The sequence below is a fragment of the Myxine glutinosa genome, chromosome 7 (assembly GCF_964187855.1).
Source record: "Myxine glutinosa chromosome 7, kmMyxGlut1.1, whole genome shotgun sequence".
Classification (NCBI taxonomy): domain Eukaryota; kingdom Metazoa; phylum Chordata; class Myxini; order Myxiniformes; family Myxinidae; genus Myxine; species Myxine glutinosa.
The window spans coordinates 64,915,110-64,934,739 of record NC_136267.1 but is presented as its reverse complement, the minus strand read 5'-3'; the positions used below and the strand labels follow the sequence as shown (position 1 = coordinate 64,934,739).

The 19,630-nt window shown below is 43.4% G+C and overlaps 1 protein-coding gene across 2 annotated transcripts in view; it reads left to right on the top strand.

Moving 5' to 3' along the window:
- Positions 1 to 19,630, top strand: part of LOC137431298 (ataxin-7-like protein 3) — a gene marked incomplete at its 5' end in the record, with an annotated part of 81,345 nt that overhangs the window by 53,071 nt on the left and 8,644 nt on the right. Inside the window, 2 exon segments of one of the 2 annotated variants that reach the window (XM_078781829.1) lie at positions 9,247 to 9,290; positions 9,738 to 9,776. In XM_078781829.1, the coding sequence (XP_078637955.1) occupies positions 9,247 to 9,290; positions 9,738 to 9,776 (83 nt within the window). 2 annotated transcript variants of the gene reach the window in all.

Genomic DNA, 19,630 nt, shown 5'->3' with positions numbered 1-19,630 from the left:
AGTTCTTTCCACCTCACCACATGCTTTACCACTTGCCATCACCTTCGTCTTTCCGATATTCACCTTCAGACCTTTTGTCTCCATACATTCCTTCCACTTGTTCATCTTTTCCTTCAGTCCATCCATACTTTCCGCAATCAACACCAGATCATCTGCATACAACAACTCCCACGGTAAACCCTCCTTTACGTTCTGAGCCAGCACCTCCATCACAGCTACAAATAGTAGTGGACTTAGTACCGACCCCTGATGCACTCCCACCTTCACCTCAAACTCACCACTGGTCCCATCCTTCATCCTTACAGCTGTGCGCGTTCTCTCGTACATTGCCATCACTACTCTGATCCACCATTCCTCCACTCCTAACTTCCTCAATGCCCATGTCATTACTTCGTGTGGAACCCTATCAAATGCTTTGTCCAGATCAACAAACCCAAGAAACAACTTCTTCCTCTTCTCCATGTACTTCTCCTTTTTCTCCATGTACTTCTCTTTTAACTGCCTTACAATAAAAAGCGTGTCTGTCGTTCCTCTTCCTGGCATATATCCAAACTGCATTTCGTCGATCTTCACCTTCTTCCTTATCCTCCTCTCCAACACCCTTTCCAATACCTTCATTCCATGCTCCAATAACTTTATCGCTCGATACGAGCCACAGTCCAGAGTGTCACCTTTCCCCTTGTATAGAGGGACGAGGGTACTCAGTTCCCAAGCCACTGGAATGCGGCCTTCTTTCACCACCAGATTACAGATCTCTGTCATTCTCTTCACACCCCAACTTCCCGCTGCCTTCAACATATATCCCACAACTCCCGTCGGCCCTCCCGCTTTTCTACTCTTCATTGCTTTTATCACTTCCTCAACTTCCTTCTCAGTTGTCTTCTCCGCCGCTCCTAAAACTGGGTTACTCTCTATGTTTCCGTCCCATTCTTTCTCTGCATTCAACAGTATTTCCATATATCTCTTCCATCTTCCTTTAATTCAATCTGGGTCCACAACGATTTGTCCCACTTCATCCTTCAAGCAACTCTCCCCCATCACATCGCACCTCTCTTTCGCTATCTGCTTTGCAATCCTGAATACCGCTCTCTGACCCTCTTCTGAATCCAAGCGTTCTCCGAACATTTTCTTACATGCCTCCTGCGCTTTTGCTTCCTCTTTCTTTGCAGCCTTCTTGGCTGCCTTGTAACTTTCATGCTCTGCCTTTTCTGCCCCCGTACCCTCCGCCTTCTGCCACTCCTTGAACTTCTGCTTCTCGTCAATCCTCTTTCCAACTTCATCATCCCACCACCATGTTTCCGAGTGCCTCGGTGGTCCTTTTGTCCATCCACATTCCTCACCAACGGCTCCCAACAGACTATCTTTCATTGACATCCAACCGCTTTCAAGCTCAACCACATCAGCCTCTGCCATACTCAGCGTCTCTTTTAATGCCTTCCTCACTGTCACCTCTTTCAACCTCCACACCTTCATTCTCGGTTGGTACTTCACCCGCCGAACTCTCCTCGCACCTTTCACCCTTCTGTCGCAGACAACCAAGTGATGCTGTGAAACAGCCTCCTTCCCCGGGATCACTTTTGTGTCCCAGAGGTGCCCCCGATCTCGCCTCCGCACCATCAGGTAGTCAACGGTTGTCGTCGACCCACCTGACGTGTATGTAACAAGCTTATTATCCTCTTTCTGGAACTGAGTGTTACAAATCAAGAAACCAGCTCCATCAGCAAACTCCAAAATCCTTTCACCTTCTCCATTCCTCACACCATACCCGTAACCCCCCATTAACTCCCTCAAAACCGTCTATACTCCTTCCCACATGTCAATTTCAGTCTCCTCCTACCACAACAACTTCATCATCTTTCACGTTTTCCATCAGCTTCTCTCTCGCACACCAGAACTTGTCCCTTTCTTCATCGTTCCGACCAACCTGCGGAGCATATCCCGAGATGACATTCACCAAGAGCTTTCCAACCATCATTTTCACCATCAACCTTTCACTCACTCCAGTCACACTCACCACACTGTCTACAAACTCCTCAGAAAACAGGACACCAACACCATGCACGCCTTCTGGGCACCCTTGCCACACAAGCTTGTATTTCTGTCCCTGCCTTCCCGTCACCATTCTCACACCACTTCCCTTCCATCTCGTCTCCTGCACACAACATATGTCCACTCTTCTTCTGACCAATACTTCCACCACTTCTACTGATCTCCCTGTCATTGTCCCTACATTCCATGTCCCAAACCTCAGAAACTGATCTCCATGTGGGGCATCAGACGTTTCGTTGTCATAAATGGAGTGATTTCCACCCTTGCTTCGATCGGGTTCCCCACCTTGAGTTTTGACTGGAGGGAGTGAGGTCCCCCACGGGGTACTTCGGGCTGTACCCTGCCCATATGTAAGTGTAATTGTCATGGTTCCCTTTTTGAGGCAATGTTTTTATGGCCGGATTCCGTTCCTGACGCCAACCCTTTTATTCGCCTCTTTCAACACGCAGGGATACGGTACCTATTCTCAAACGGGGTACACACCGGGTACAGACATACACTTTTCTGCAAGACACAAACAGAAAGTATGAGTCACCTGCTCTCGGGATGCAAAAAACTATTATCAGAACTACTTTACACACAATGGCATAACAAAGTATGCAAAGTGATTCATTGGCATATCTGCAAAAATGTAAACATCCCAGTTCCAGAAAATGAATGGAAACACGAACTAAGGGCAATCATTGAAAATGAGGACGTCATGCTCAAGTACAACCTGATGATTCCATCGAGCGTGAACATAGAAAACAAAGCATTGAGTCTGGACATTTTACACAGGAACAAAAAGGAAAAGACAGCATTGCTGATTGAGATATCAGTACCCAGCGATTTTGGCCTAACAACGCAGAAATCGAGAAAATGACCAAATATCAGGACCTCAAAAATGAAGTGAAAATATCCTGGAAGCTGAAGAACATCAAAATTGTAGCAACGGGAATTATAAAGAAGAACCTCACAAATATCCTACAAACCTTTCCTTGGAACATTACCACAAACAAACTACAGTCGGTGCTCAATAACGATCCTGAAAAGAGCCCTCAGAACAAAACTCTGAGAACAGCACAATTTCACAGCTTAGCCCATGAATCACGATCCTTCACCAAAACGAAGGGGATACCAGTCCTAGGAGGGCTTTGTTCCACCTTCTGACACCCAAATTACAGAGATAACAATCAACGACACACACATGCACTACCAGATCATGATAATTATAAGAGCAGAATGGAGCAAATAAATCAAGTGGGTTTTACTGGCACCAATTGTACATGTGTATAATACAATTGGTATTGTTGTGGGAACGATTCTTAGGGGTTAATAAAACTAGTTAGTATAGTTCAGTTATCTCTATATGTATATGTGTCGCTACACTACAGCAGTGTTCTGTATGCAGGGTAATACATCAATTTGTAGTAAGAAGAGAATAAATGTGACTGTACACGATGGAAGCCAGGACCAAGAGATTGTATAAACTACGAGACTGCTTGTCACGAACCCAGCACAAAAGAGTGAATCCGAAACGTACTGTCCGTAATAAATGTCGGAACCAAGAGCGTATAAACTGTGACTGCTTGCGAGGAAAGCCACAAACCAAGAGAAGGAAAATGGCGGTCCTCTGCCTTTTTGTCCCTGGCGCGAGAATGTTCGATGATGACGATGCATGTGCTCCAATCGTGCCGCACCATCGCATCACTCCAACCAATCGTTTTTTGGGGCATGGCCTCATGGCCTTTCTGCCTGCCCATCGAGAAGATTTGAGCTGGGTGGTGTCGTAGTAATATTCGGATTCGTTCGGCGATCGTGTGGTTTATTTTAGGCACTGATCGCATGGCTGTGGTGTGTGTGTGTCATAAGGAATAAAGGGAAAATACAGAGGGGACTACACACAGGGAATGTTACCTTTATACCCTAACTAATTAGCATAGCTCCACCGCTCGCATGGCGACAAATATACACTTACGCTACATCTGGGTCTGACTTGATTACAGGAAGGTTTCTTCTTCTTTGCGACATTCGGAGCACACTACCCTATACAATCCTACCTGGCCTAAGGTATTCCATTGCTTCCCCCACAAACGTAACAATACCTTTAGTCGGTGCAGTGTACTGTTTATTCTACCAGGTGAGTGCCAGGGGTATTGCCCCTATGTTTACTTTTACCTTTAACATTCTCATATTAACTGTTTCCATGCTCACATCCCTGAATTTTGTTAAATAAACGTTTTACTTTAAAGTTTCTTAGTGTGAGAGATTCCCTACCCTGCAAAAATGAGGTACAGTCAAATGAGCTCCGTGGCTGAAAAGAGTAATTTAGGAGCATTAAAGATCAGTGTGATTGCTGTGGTATGTGGAAAATATCAGGCGGAATCACTTTTATCAGGCTGCCATTGAGTAACAAATATTTCTCTAGCCATCAAGCTTGCACACGAAACAATATACCATAAGACAAAATTCGTATGAAAATGCCGAACGGTATTCCCCAACACTCTGGGAACACCGCTGCAGTATTGTCCCGTGTATGTGAGAACATATTTTGCTCACCTAAACTCATACGTGGGGCATGATCCAGAGATACCTGGATTGTCCAAATTTGAAACGGTGCTTATACGAAAAAAAAAAATTCCACACCTTTGTAACTACGTCCTCTTTTCTAACAGGTCGATGGCTTGTTGAAAAAAAACAACTCATATGCTACTAATGTAACAGGTAGTTTTAATACACAAGGAAATGATGGCAACAAGACAGGCACAGAATTGATCAATAGACGTCATTAATCGAGGCAAACAGCATGAAGAAATTTGCGTTTTTCCTTTAAACGCTTGTACATCAACAGGGGTCCCCATCCTCTTTATTGCACGTAACAGTATTTTCCCAGCAATTGGATGTATGCCATCAAACAAATTGAGGCTGCATACCATGAAGCCTTACATTTAATTGCTATTTGCTCCTAACCTGCTCTTGGACTAATTTGAATTAGAGATTTGGTGAGGGAATTTCACCTCGTCAATTTCACACTTTGTGGTCATGTTTGTGCTCATTTTTAGCCGCGTCGCAGACGCTGCTCATAGAGTGCCCTCTGCTGTTGTTCTTGTTCTTCTTCTTCTTGTTGTTCTGCTCATAGAGTGCCCTCTGCTGTTGTTCTTGTTCTTGTTCTTCTTCTTCTTCTTGTTCTTGTTCTTGCAGAGAAGACAAAACCTCAAAGCTCCACCCATTCTGGGAACCATAGCTCCACCCATTGTGGGAGAGGCTTCATATAAACAAATATCCACCATTTTATTAACTCGCATAGCTTTGAGGCCTGTTTTGTAGGCCTGTGGTGTCTTGCTCTCTCACACAGTTTTCTTTCAAATCAAATTCGATATATCATTTCATTTTTCACAGTCGCTAACATAGTTTTAGACTCGGTTGAAAAAAAACGTGAAGAAAATCCGATGAAAGTTGCCCTTTATAGAACGAAATGAATTCTCAAAGGCCTGTAACTTCAAGTCCATTGAGATATTTTTTTTTTTAATCGCGGCATGGTCAGTCATACACCGCCTGAAATAACAGACGGGAAAATGCCGAGATATATATATTTTGTTTAAATTGCGGCATGGTCAGTCATACACCGCCTGAAATAACAGACGGGAAAATGCCGAGATATATTAAAAATTCGTCCATTTGATGACAATCGTCACGATGAAATATTTAATTTATACGTCGTCACAATAATGTGGAGAGAGGAGCATAGCTTCGTTCACGTGTCGCCACACACGGGAAATTGCCGAGATATATATTTTTTAAATCACAGCATGGTCAGTCATACACCGCCTGAAATAACAGACAGGAAAATGCCGAGATATATTAAAAATTCGCCGCCACACACGGGAAATTGCCGAGATATATTTTCACTTTGCACAAAAATAACATCAAGTAATCGAATCAATAGGAATGTCCTGTGCCTATAACATCGACGTTATAGGCACAGCTGCATCTAGGCATTGTGTAACATCGACGCGGCTTTTGTTTTAATTAAAACTTTTTGTACTTGTTATTCTGTGTAACCCTACCATTTCCCTGGAACTTTATTACCACACACTGTTTGTTGGCTACTTCAAATACACATTTCCTATTAGCGGTTGATGATGACAAAATAGCATGCGAATGGTGACATTACACGTATTATAGTAAAGACTCCTGTTTTTCTGGTCTTATTTTAGTTCAATTTTCTGTGCTAAACGATATATTCTGTTGAATCGTCGAGTTTGTGTTCCTGGTGAAGTTTGGCCCACTAGTGCTAATCTGGTTGTTGCTTCTGCCTCCGGTTTTTATTTATTTATCCCACGTGCTTTGATTTCACTCCTTCTGGCTTAGGTATTGTTACTTCTGATTCCTCAGCTTAATCATTTTACCCTCCGAGCCCCCTGATGAAACTGCCAAAACCAAGACTCCCTGCTCACCTTCACCTTTTCATTCCTTTTTTTTCCCCTCCTCTAGAACAAACTCCCACACTCTTCAATCCCACTCTTCCCTCCAGGTCTTTAAAACAGCTCTTCACCACCATCTCATGTCTTCTCTCATCCAAAGCCACGATTTTTTTTTTCTACCCCCATTAATCCACCCCAAACTCTCATCCTTCAAGTTCCATGTTTTCTTTCCTGACAGTCCCTGTAATGTCCATCTTGTTTATCCCGTGTACCCTGCCCCAGCCCTCTTTCGTCCCCAAATCCTGATGTCCTTGCTCCCTGCTGTTGTTGTGCTCCCCTCTCTCACCCCTTCTTGGCTCCTGCTCCCTTTGTTATATGTTGTGTGTGTTAGCTCTTGTACGATCCTCAACAACTTATACAAAAAAAAGATCAGATTCAGGTGAAGATCCGGATCTGGATCCGATAATTTTTCGAGTGATTCTTCACTGTTGAGTGAGTGTGAAAAACGATATGTGGTATAACACGATATCTCAATAAGTTGTGGACCGATTCAGGCGAAACTTGGTGGATGAGTTGCGTAGGTGACAAGAACAATCTGATTCTCGTTTAGTTTGGAGGTCCGGATCCAGATCTGGCCTATCGGTGGGATACAACATGTAAACAGTTCAGCCTGGCAGTGATATGTGCTCTACCGAGTGCCCTCTACTTTAACTCTCTAATCGACTTTGTTCCTATTTTGCAAAAGTAGTGAACACCAGCAGGTTCCTGCTGCTCACCAAACTCACCTCCTATGGTATACAGGGAAATCTCCACTCATGGCTTGTGGATTTCCTCTCTGGTCGTAGGCAACGTGTGGCCCTGAATGGATTTCTCTCATCTTCCCTTCCTGTTCTGGCTGGAGTTCCCCAAGGTAGTGTTCTGGGCCCTGTGCTATTTCTGGTCTTCATCAATGACCTCTCCGACTCTCTGGAAAATCCTCTCTATCTCTTTGCTGATGACTCCACTATCTGCCGCTCCATTCCTCATCCCTCAGATCGGCAGTCTGCAGCCTCCTCACTCTCTGCAGACCTGGACAAAATCACAGACTGGTCAAACAAGTGGAACATGTCTTTCAATCCTGACAAATCTCACACTCTTACAATGTCTCTCCGAAAGGACCGACTGGACAACCCTCCCATCTACTTTCTCAACAATCCTCTCCAAGAAGTTCTGTCGCTCAAGCTTTTGGGTCTCACTATCTGCTATGATCTTTCTTGGGAAAACCACATTCCCAAGCTGGCCTCCAAAGCCAGTCGCCGACTGGGCATCCTCCGTCGTGCGAAGTCCTTCCTTGGCACACCTGAGCTCCACACCACATACAAGGCTTTCATCCGCAGCTCAATGGAATACTGTTCCCCCCTCTGGGCTGGTGCTCCTGCCTCACACCTTGCTCGGCTTCACGCTGTTGAGGCCAAAGCTTTCAGAATCATTGGAATCTCCTGCGATGTAGTCAACTCCGAGGGCCTTTCACTCACTCACCGCAGGCAGGTTGGTGGTCTTTCTGTCTTCTACCGACTCCTCTCTGGCCTTGCTCCCCCAGCTCTCTCTGTGCTCTGTCCCCCCAATATTCCTTCAGGTCGCACAAGATCTGCCTGCAACCCTCTTATGGTTAAACTGCCAAAGTCTAGGCTCTCTGCTCACCTTCACTTTCATTCCCCTTTTCTCCCGCCTCTGGAACAAACTCCCCCACTCCCTTCAATCCCACTCCTCCCTCCAGGTCTTTAAAACAGCTGTTCACCACCATCTCTTATCTTCCCCCATCGAAAACCTTGATCTTTTCTACCCCCGGTAATTCACCCCAGAGTCCTTGCAGTGTTCATATGTTTTATTCCTCTCCCACCTCCCCCCAAGTCCTCCCGATGTCCCTGCTCTCAAATGTTGTGTTTGTGTCCTTCCCCCTCTCTCCCCATCTTGTCTGCCGCTCCCCATGTTTTTTGTTTTGTGTGTCGGTTTGTCTTTTTGTGTGATTAATGTTCGCTCTTTCACGAGCTTCGATCTTGTATGCAAAAAAAAAAAAAAAAAAAAAAAAAAAAAAAAAAAAAAAAAAAAAAAAAAAAAAAAAAAAAAAAAAAAAAAAAAAAAAAAAAAAAAAAAAAAAAAAAAAAAGTTAGTAGCAATTGCTGTTTGAAGTATATGTCAATATTTGATGCCAAAGCAGTACAGACGACTAGATAGCATCTCAAATAGCAAAACCCCATCCACGTCCGCTTTGTACTCCAACTAAACTTCATGAAAACAACAGCTAAAAAAGTTTAATTTATTAATCGGTGTTCTCCATATTCTCATAATAAGGGTTTGTTGAAAATTTTATTACAAGAGTTGAAATGGTTGAAAAAGTTATGGCTCGGACGGACACACACACACACACACACACACACACACACACACACACACACACACACACACACACACACACACACACACACACACACACACACACCCGTTTCCACCTACACCGTGGATGGGCTATATCCAAGACTTTTGATGGTTAAACCGACATACACTATACAGTACTTGCTACTTATCATACTTTCTTGAACTGTTGAATTTTGTATATCTGTGGAAACATTTCAGCAACTTGTCACCTGCACACCTCAAAATAAGTGGGGAATAACCCAGACGTGTTTTTTGTCAGCACAATAATTGTGATGGTTTTGCATATTTTGAATGAAATGAGCATAATGCAAGTTTTGTGTAGTTGTTGCAGGTAGTTGTTGCAGGTAGTATTTTCACTCTTTTTATTTCTGTTTCACAGCAATGTGGAGTAATTTCAGAACACACAAAGAAAATGTGTACAAGGTAATCTTTGTGACATCGTTTGATACAAGTATGATCGTCAGTCTCTTACTTTTGTTTATTACGTGTAACCTTTTTATTTCTGTTCTCCAAAGTTGTTTGGCATTTATTGAGTTTTCCATCACTTGTACATGGTTGATTCATTCCAAAACAAACATTGTTGTGTTCATATTTCCAAGCAAATGAAATGCTTCACAAATTATCATACCAGCGTCGATGTGAATGTGACATGTTTTATCATAAACCTGGTGTTGTAATGATATTTGAAATTGGAATTTATGTCACAATTCTGCATGAATTGTGATTGGACATGTCATTGGTCATTGCCATGGATGAGTTAAAATGAGTAAATTATGCATATTTCATTCCTTAAGACATGCGTGTATTTTGTTATTTATTCGTTAAGTTGACATGAAATGGAGAGTCTATCTTCCCGTTTTATGATTGCAGATCTCACCGATGTCCCCAGCACACTGATGATCAGCGAAGGTCTGTCCGAGTTTTTTTCCTGGGACCTTCTGGGTGAGTTAGGAAACATAGGAAGGAGCATGACAACAAAAAATACCTTGTATTGAACAATACAACATGCTAAATAATGGAGTGTGTGTGTGTGTGTGTGTGTGTGTGTGTGTGTGTGTGTGTGTGTGTGTGTGTGTGTGTGTGTGTGTGTGTGTGTGTGTGTGTGTGTGTGTGTGTGTGTGCGACATGTTAAACAAGATGGTATTCATAGAATACTTACCCTGTGCAGTCTTGAGAAGGACTTTGTGCAAGCCAACTCTTCTGTTTTTTAAGGGTTTTTTTTTTTTGGGGGATCCAATATGGCTGCCAGACCAGTGACTGATGGTGCCACTTTTATCAAACTATATTTCCCATGGGTAGTTGATCAATTAGTTAAATATTTGCATTGATCGGTTAAGCAGTTAAAGAGGAGAATGTTTTCAACGATTTTTGCTTAGATCCAATATGGCTGCCAGACCACATCACATATGATGTCATTTTAATCAACCTTTATTTTGGCTGTGACAGGAAATTTATCCTTCAGTTGTTTGTCTTGACTGTGATGAGGACTATATAGCTCGGGAAACATAGGTTGCAACATGATCAGCGTTGTACTTGCCGAATTATGACTTCATTATTAGTGCTGATGACATCATCATTAACATGTCTTATTCCCCAAGGGGTGTGTTTGACATTGAGCCATATTTCAATTTTTTCCATGGAGTGGTTTGGGGGATACAGAGGTGCAACTTTTTTCGATTTTTCCAAGATGGTGCCTTTACCACGTGACCAATGACGTCATAATTATCATTAGAACCAATTCTACAGGAGGAGCCGCTCATATTCTGAAAATTTCGTGTGTGTGTGTGTGTGTGTGTGTGTGTGTGTGTGTGTGTGTGTGTGTGTGTGTGTGTGTGTGTGTGTGTGTGTGTGTGTGTGTGCGTGCGCGCGCCTAAGTTGCAGAGGAATTTTGTTTTTCCATACTGATCAGATCAAGCGTTGTACTTGTCGAATTATGACGTCATAATGGAAGCACCTATGACAGTATGACATCATCATTAACATATCTTATTCCCCATGGGGTGTACTTGACAATGAGCCATGTTTCAATTTTTTCCCATTAAGCGGTTTGGGAGATATAGAGGTGTAACGTTTTTCCAAGATAGCGTCCGTACCACATGACCGATGACGTCATAATTATCACCAAAACAAATCTACAGGTAGAGGCGCTCCTCCGGTAAAATTTCATGTCAATCGGACCAACGGTTGCTGAGAAAATGAATTTTTAAAATGCAGACACGGCACACTTCACACATATGGCAAACGTACGCAACCGATTGCTTAACCTCGCTTTTTGCTTTGCAAGCGCAGGGTAATAATGGAATGTGTGTGTGTGTGTGTGTGTGTGTGTGTGTGTGTGTGTGTGTGTGTGTGTGTGTGTGTGTGTGTGTGTGTGTGTGTGTGTGTGTGTGTGTGTGTGTGTGTGTGTGTGTGTGTGTGTGTGTGTGTGTGTGTGTGTGTGTGTGTGTGTGTGTGTGTGTGCTGCCATTTGACAGGGCCACATATCTCATCCGTTGTGAGTTCCCCTTTGAAGAACTTGCAACTCTCCTGCATGGAGCATTTTGCACATATCAAAGCAAAGCAAAAATGCCCAATTTGACATTTGTACCGTGAAATGTGAGATTGTTGCTGGACAGTGAAGGTTCCTTAGCGAAAGCGAAGCAGTGCCCTGAACCAAATTCTGCAGAAAATCACAGAATAGACAGTAATCAGAGAATCGGATAGATTATATATTGGTGTTGCTGCACTACAGGACACAAAATGGTTTGTAAGTGATATTTATCATGTACAGTCACGTGAAGAAGTAAGTACACCCCATGTAAAGTTTTGACTTTTTCAACATATTTCAACATACAGCTATTTGATCTTCATTTCAACAATATTGATAGATAAAGGTGATATAATATAACAAATATCATGAAACATTTACATTTTGTAGTCCATTGTATAATTTAAATAAACATAAATGAAAATTTCACATGTGGAAAAAGTAAGTACACCCCTACATTTATCACTACTTCAAATACCTAAAATTAGAATCAGGTGCACCAGCTCAGGTGCAAATGATTAGAACATCGTTAGAGAGGATCTTGGAGGAACCTGTCTTATTTAAACCTCAGACATTTCGTTTGGTTTGCTCTTTGTTGTTGAAGTGTGCGGCGTCATCATGTCTAGATCAAAAGAGCTCTCTGATGCCTTCAGAAAGAAGGTTATAAATGCCTACGAGTCTGGGAATGGATTTTAAAAGATCTCCAAACAATTTGAAATCAATCATTCGACTGTCCGGAAGATGATCTATAAGTGGAGAAGATTCCAAACAACTGCCAACTTGTTCAGGCCAGGCCGCCCCAGCAAGTTCAGCCCGAGAGCAGACCGCAAGATGCTGAAAGAAGTCTCTAAGAACCCCAGAATGTCATCACGGGACCTACTGGTAGCTCTTGCCACTGTTGATGTCAAAGTGCACGAGTCTACCATTAGAAAGAGGCTGCACAAATTTGATCTACATGGGAGGTGTGCCAGGAGGAAACCTTTGCTGTCCAGAAAAAAACATCAGGGCAAGACTAAAGTTTGCCAATGAACACCTAGGCAAAGACCAGCACTTCTGGAACAATGTGCTCTGGACAGATAAGTCAAAGGTAGAGCTATTTGGCCACAGTACCAGAAGACATGTTTGGCAAAAACCAAAGACAGCATTTGACCACAAGAACCTGATACCAACTGTAAAGCATGGTGGTGGAAATATTATGGTTTGGGGCAGCTTTGCTGCTTCAGGGCCTGGGCAGCTCACCATCATAGAATCCACTATGAATTCTTCATTGTACCAGAGGGTGCTTGAGGATTGTGTGAGGCCATCTGTCGGAAAGTTGAAGCTCAACCGAAGGTGGACCTTGCAACATGACAATGACCCTAAACATACCAGTAAATCCACCAAGGAATGGCTGAAAAAAAAAGAAATGGAGGGTTCTGGAATGGCCAAGTCAAAGCCCGGATCTAAATCCCATCGAGATGTTGTGGGGGGATTTGAAACGAGCTGTGCATGCAAGAAACCCCTCAAACATCGCACAGCTGAAAGAATTCTGCATGGAGGAGTGGGCAAAAATTTCTCTCAGTCGATGTTAGAGACTGGTAGACAGTTATAAGAAACACCTACTTGAGGTTGTTTCTACCAAAGGGGGCAATACCATCTATTAGAGCCAAGGGTGTACTTACTTTTTCCACATGCGAAATTTGCATTAATGTTTATTTAAATTATACAATGGACTACAACATGTAAATGTTTCATGATATTTGTTATATTATATCACCTTTATCTATCAATATTGTTAAAATGAAGATCAAATAGCTGTATGTTGAAATATGTTGAAAAAGTCAAAACTTTACATGAGGTGTACTTACTTTTTCATGTGACTGTCGAGAAAAGTATCTAGCGTCGTAGCAGCAGGTCAGGAATCACCCACGCACGGCAAAATAGATGAAGAGGAGAGGGTGTTGCTGCTGTTGTCACAGGCCCAGCTGTTGATGCATGGAAGGCTGGAGGAGAGATGTGGAAGATATGTGGTTCTAGACTTATTAAATTAACTCTTCCGAGAGGAAAGAGTGACTCATATCACCCACACATTCCATCATGCTATGCACGAATATTTACGACCCTCAGAACTGAAAAGGACAGTTTCTATAACAATTTACAGCAGCCACGAGATGAGATATTACCATGGGAGTCATATATAGTATTGGAGGACTTCAATGCACGAGTTGGATCTTGGAATCTGGCAGAATATGACTGTGGGATTAGGTATGAGATCCCCATGGATCTGGGGAAATTAATGATGCTTGGAGAAAACTCCTGAACTTTCTATCTTTAAATGAAGCAACCATCTGCAACACATGGTTCCAGAAAAGGGACATCTACAAACATACCTGGCAACACACCAAGTCAAACAAATGCCACTGCATCGACGTTGCCATCATTGGACAAAAGAACCATTGGAGGTGCCTCGATGCCACAGTTAAGCAAGGTGTGGATTGCAGCACAGACCACCAGCTGCTATGCATCACCTTTAGGATGTTGGTGTGGAGCTGCTGCCCTACACCCAAGAGTAGAAGTATCACCAGGTTTGATGTACGAGGTGTGATCAAAAAGTTAGGTGAATTTTAGAATACCAGCAACGGTACCCGCCCGATGGGCGGGGCTTCAATTGGGAGGCCCAAATGAAAAGGCAAAATATCAGAAATTGAAGGCTTTTTTTTATTTTAAACGATTCATATAAATATCCGTTGAATCATATCACACGCAATTCATCAAAATCTAAACAGTACATGGCGCCAATTTTGAAAAAAGATTGAATTCTGCAAAACGGAAGCGGCCGCTACATGTCTTTCTCAATCGCACGTTTATGTGTGAAGAGTGCGCGCCTAATCTGTAACATGGAAGCGCTACACATGTTTCTCAGTCGCTTTGCACACGCTGCTGTGTTACTTCGGAGCCGCACGTTTATATAGAAAGAGTTCGTCAGGAGTCTATCTACTCTCTCCTGGTACATAGAATAAACAGTATTTGTAGAATTTCAACAAAAGCCACATCACTGTTCATATCAGTAAATATTATTCCATCGTGTTTGGGAAAATTGAAAAACTTGGAAAAATTGGAAAAACAATATCGCCTATTTTACTCCCAGGGGTCCCAGGAATACCCAAAATATCGTTGCGATCGGTTGAGCCGTTTTTGCGGTATCTTCGAACGGACGGAAGGACATTTGGTGAATTATAGTAAGATAATCGTTTTATTAAACACTTACATCATTAATCCACTTTGAAATACTCCCCTTCCGCACATACACACTTGTTCCACCGTTCATGCCACTGCCGGAAACATTTCTGGAAGTCCTCTTTGTTAGTCACCTTCAGAAGGTCTGTCGTGGTGGGTTTGATGTCTTCGATCGTGTCAAATCGCTTCCCTTTCATCATTTGTTTCAACTTGGGGAACAGCCAGAATAAGGAAGTAGCATGGTGACAGTCAAACAAATAAGGTGGATCAGTGATGACTCAGGAATGTTTTTTGCCACCAAAAATTGTTGGATGGAGAGCGCCATGTGGTGGGGCTCGTTGTTGTGATGGAAGAGCCACCCGTTCTTCCACTTTCTGGTGTTTTCCATCTGACTGCCTCTCGCAAACATTTCATAACTTCCACTTAGCCAAATTTAACAGTAGCACCTTTGTGAAGAAATTCTGCCTAAATCATTCCTTCCATGTTGAAGAACGCAATCAGCATGAGCTTCACTCGCGATCTCGACCGTCGCGCATTTTTCGGTCTTGGCTTCCACCAAGAGTGGCTTGCACTGGGAGCTCTGTGCTTTCGCTTCCGGTTCAAACCCGTAAACTTACCACTCATCACCTGTTATCACGTGGGGTAAGAATGTTGGATCCGAAACCCATCAAACAAGTTGGATGAAATGAATACAAGACTTTATTTTTGTTTTTCTGTGAGGATGCGCTGAATGAACTTTGCGATGCCACATCTCATGTTCAAACGTCTGTCAGTATGGCCTGAACGGAACCAAACAAAAGACTGGTCTCTTCCGTGATTTCTCCAATGGTTAAACGTTGGTTTTCTTGGACGACAGTACTGACTTGAGCGATATTTTCATCGGTTTGTGCTGTTGACGGACGACTGCTTCTTTTGTCATCTTCCAGCAACTCGTTTCCTTCCCGAAACCTTTGAAACAGTCTTCTTTGTCACAGCTTCATCTGCGTAGACTGTTACGAGCATTTAGTGTGTTTGTTTCTGCGGCCAAGTTTAAAACAAAATTTGACATTTGCATGTTGCTCAAACTTCAACATTTTCTACAAAAGCACCAGACACCACAAACACGTGCTCACACAAAGCCATGCCACGGTGCACTGGCACATAGTACTAATGGTGTTTGATGCATGCTGGCATGTGAAGGGGCTAACAAAATAAGCCCCACCCATTGACCTCAACAATGTTAACGCATTCATTAGTAGTGGCATCATTCACCAACCTTTTGGATCACACCTTGTATCGAAACTGCATGGGAGAAGTGCAGATGACAAAGGAGGGAACATAACCAGAGGGCACTTTCAAAAATTGACATTCTCCATGGCCAAATAGTAGTGCAAAGAGAATGGTTAAGTTGGAGAAAAGTGGTCAGCATTGCGATCCTCTAACGAAAGCTGTAATGACAATGTTGGGCACTAAGAAGCGCAAGTATCCACACTGGTTCAGGCAGAATGCTGATTCCCTTGAGAAACGATCTGTATTCACGATGGCTGAATAGTGAACGTGATAATGAATTGGCTGAAATTTGCAAAGGCATGTATGAATGATTGACAGGCCGTGAGAGAGCCAATAATGCATGGTTTCTGGGAAAAGCACAAGAAGCCCAACAATACATATCCAGTGGAAAGAGTATTTTTTGCATACAGCATTATAGACTCCAGGCTCGTGGAAGAGCTAAAACAGTCAACGGATCAAGACACAACAGAACAAAAGGAATATAAGGGGGGAGGGGCATTAACGGTGGAGATGAAGGACTAAATAAAGAGAGACTTGGAGAAACAATGGGTATGGGCAGGAATGGTGGGCAGGAAAGTACAAATGGGGTTGACAGGATTTATATTGAAGGAAAAACTGGAAATTTGGAAGGAGAAGGGCTCGTGGGTGGGGGTTAATGAGGTTAGAAATAATCATGGTTTTGAATTGGGGATTATCTGAGATGGTGGTGAACAGCTGTGTTGAAGACCTGAAGGGAAAAGTGAGATTGAAGAGAATGTGGAAGTTGGTTCCACGGGTTGGAAAAAAGAGGAACAAATGAGTGGTCATAAGCAGGTATCCTGGATTTTGGTAGTTTCACCAGAAGGGGCTTGATAGACCAACAACAACAACAACATGCATTTTAAGGCCATTTTCCCTGCTCAAGCGGGGGTTAGCCTTGCGGTCCCCATGACAATCTTCTCCATTTTGCCCTATTTTCTGCATCTCTCCTTGTTAACCCCCTTGCCCGCATTTCTTCTTCCACCATCTTTAGCCAAGTCTTTCTCGGTCTTCCCCGTCCTCTACTTCCTTCTACATTCATTTCCATCACTCTTCTCAACCAGTCACTTTCATCCTTCCTCAACACATGACCAAACCATCTCAACCTGTTCCTCTTCCCAGCATCAATCACAGGCTCGATTCCCATCATCTTTCGCAATTCATCATTTGTCTTCCTCTCGCTCAACGATACTCTGCACATCCATCGAACCATTCGCATTTCCACCCTTTCCAGCCTTCGTTGCTGCTCTACGTTCATTACCCATGTCTCGCTCCCATAAATCATAACACTTCTCACACATGCAGCATACACCTTTCCCTTCAGCTTCAACGACACTCCCCTCCTCATCAGCACGCCACTCAGTTCCCGAAACTTCTTCCATGCACATCTCACTCTTGCAACCGTTGCCGAGTCTGATCCACCTTCTCCATTCAGCATGTCTCCGAGGTAGCAAAATGATAGACAGATAGCTTGATAGACCAAAGAACAGAAATAGCAGTAGGTGCAAGACCAGAAAGGAGGCGGCAGAAGACAGAGACCAATGGAGAGTGATAGGCCTAGAGACTCATTCTCAGCACGGGATATTCCAATGATCTTGAAGGCCTTGGTTTCCACGGATCAAGGTGAAACAAGCAAGCCAGCCCAAAGCGGAGAGCATTACTCCATCAAGCTGTGGATAGGAGCTCAGATGTGCCAATAAAGAGCTTTGAGCAATAGAGGATGCCTAGTCAACGACTGTCTTTGGAGGCCAACTTTGAAATGTGGTTTGCCCAAGAAAGATCATGACTGATAGTGAGACCCAGGAGTTTGAGGGACTTAACTTCATCAAGAGCATTGTTAAGAAAGTAGATGGGGGGGAGGGGAGTTGCTAGACAGTCCTATCAGAGAGAGAATGTTAAGGGGATCAGTTTTTGCACATTTTTATAGAACATAGTGATGCTGGCTGATTTCCAAACAGATGGAAGATGACCTTGGGCAAATAAGATGAAAAGAGCAGAGAGAGAAAGAAAGGATGTGCAACAGCTGCAGAGCAGGTTTTTAGGACACGTGAACTGATGCTGTCTGGTTGAGTTGCAAAATCGGCTTCGAGCTTTGACAGAACCTCTCCTCCTTCTTCAGTGCTAGAGTCCAGGAGCAATTGAGTACGACTAGAAAGGGTAGGTACAGAGAGTGAAGGGGTGGGGCCACAAGATTTGGAAGCAAGAACGCAATTGAGGCATTCGGCCGCCTCATGAGCGGAGTCGGCTGTGGTGCCATTTTAAGTGAGGGGAAGGGATGGAAGGGGAGCATGCACCAGATTGGCTTAACTGGAGAGTTCCTGGAACATCTTGTTGAACATGAACATTATAAACTCTTGTTTCCATGCAGTGTTCAAGTATATACTTCAATTTAAATAAAAGAAAGAGTTTAAAGATCGTTAAAAAAAAATTCTGGAAGTTTAGCACTATTGAAGGAGTCTTACACACACCACCTTATCTAACATGTCCAGGTACTGCCTAGGTATTCTTGTTGCTGAAGCAGTTTATTGGCAGGAAATGATTGGTTTGCTTATTGTTGCCTTCCCACAGTACTCAGGGCAGGAATTTATAATTTTTCCAGGGTAACAACATGCAAATCCATACACAGTTTAGTAAAGTTACCTTTGGCCTTTTAACCTCCACCATCCAAATAAATGCTTGCACATTACACAGCTGACTTTACATGTCCCACTAAAAACAGTATGATGCAACAACCCATAGGAGAGTGTGTTTTGTGTTATAAAGAGTATAGTGAGGTTGTCAGTAAAGCTGATTGTACAGACATGCTTGTGGCAAATAAATAAGACCAGCTCTCTTTGTTAATCCAGTTGGCAGTTTGTTGCAACTTCAACAATGAACACGGTCTGAAAGACATAAGAATGAACATAATGATCAGTAATGATTAAGAATCCTCTATCTCCCCCCAAGTCTTTGGCATGGGAAATATAAGCGTATAACAAGTGCGTGTGTCTTTTGGCATGACAAAGACTGAGAATATGAAGAATATATGTAACTAACTTTGAAGCCAATTGAAAAACTGGTGAACCAGAAACCAAACACAATGTCAGTAATGGTCAATGCCAGAATCACATGTCATAGTCAGAGTGCCAGTCAGGCTTGCTCGTGCTTCGGCCGGACCGTCTGGGTGCAGCAGCTGGTTTGTCAAGCGCAGGGCATGTAACCGTATTGGGTTTGGGACCACTGACTTGAGGTGACATTGGAGGCGCTGCGCTGATATGCCGAGTTACCTGCGATGACTTAGCCATAGATGGGGATGTAGCATCATCAAAGAGCTGATGGCGGCCAGGAGGGCTCCGGTTGACCCTGGGTGATTCAACAGGAAACGTAGCAGGTGGCTGCGGTGGAGTGGTGTCAGAGTTGGTGGTGGGATGTTGCGGTGGCATTGGACTAGTAATGGATGGGCCACAAGCCTCCTTGTGATTGGCCAGGGTTGTGGTGTGCACAATGCATGGGTGTGGGATGTTCTGCCGAACCATTGGTCTCTGCACTCCAATATCACCATCTATCGTCAATCTTGGTAGGGGTGTTAGCACAGGAATGTACTTTCGCAGGAATTTCCTATTGCGCAGAGTAACCCTTCCTGAACCGTCAACTCTTACCACATATTGGTCAAACTGGCGAACCTCGATGATGATGCCGGTTTTGTCCCATTTGAGGGGGTGTGGCCCGGTCTGATTCTGGATGCAAACACAGT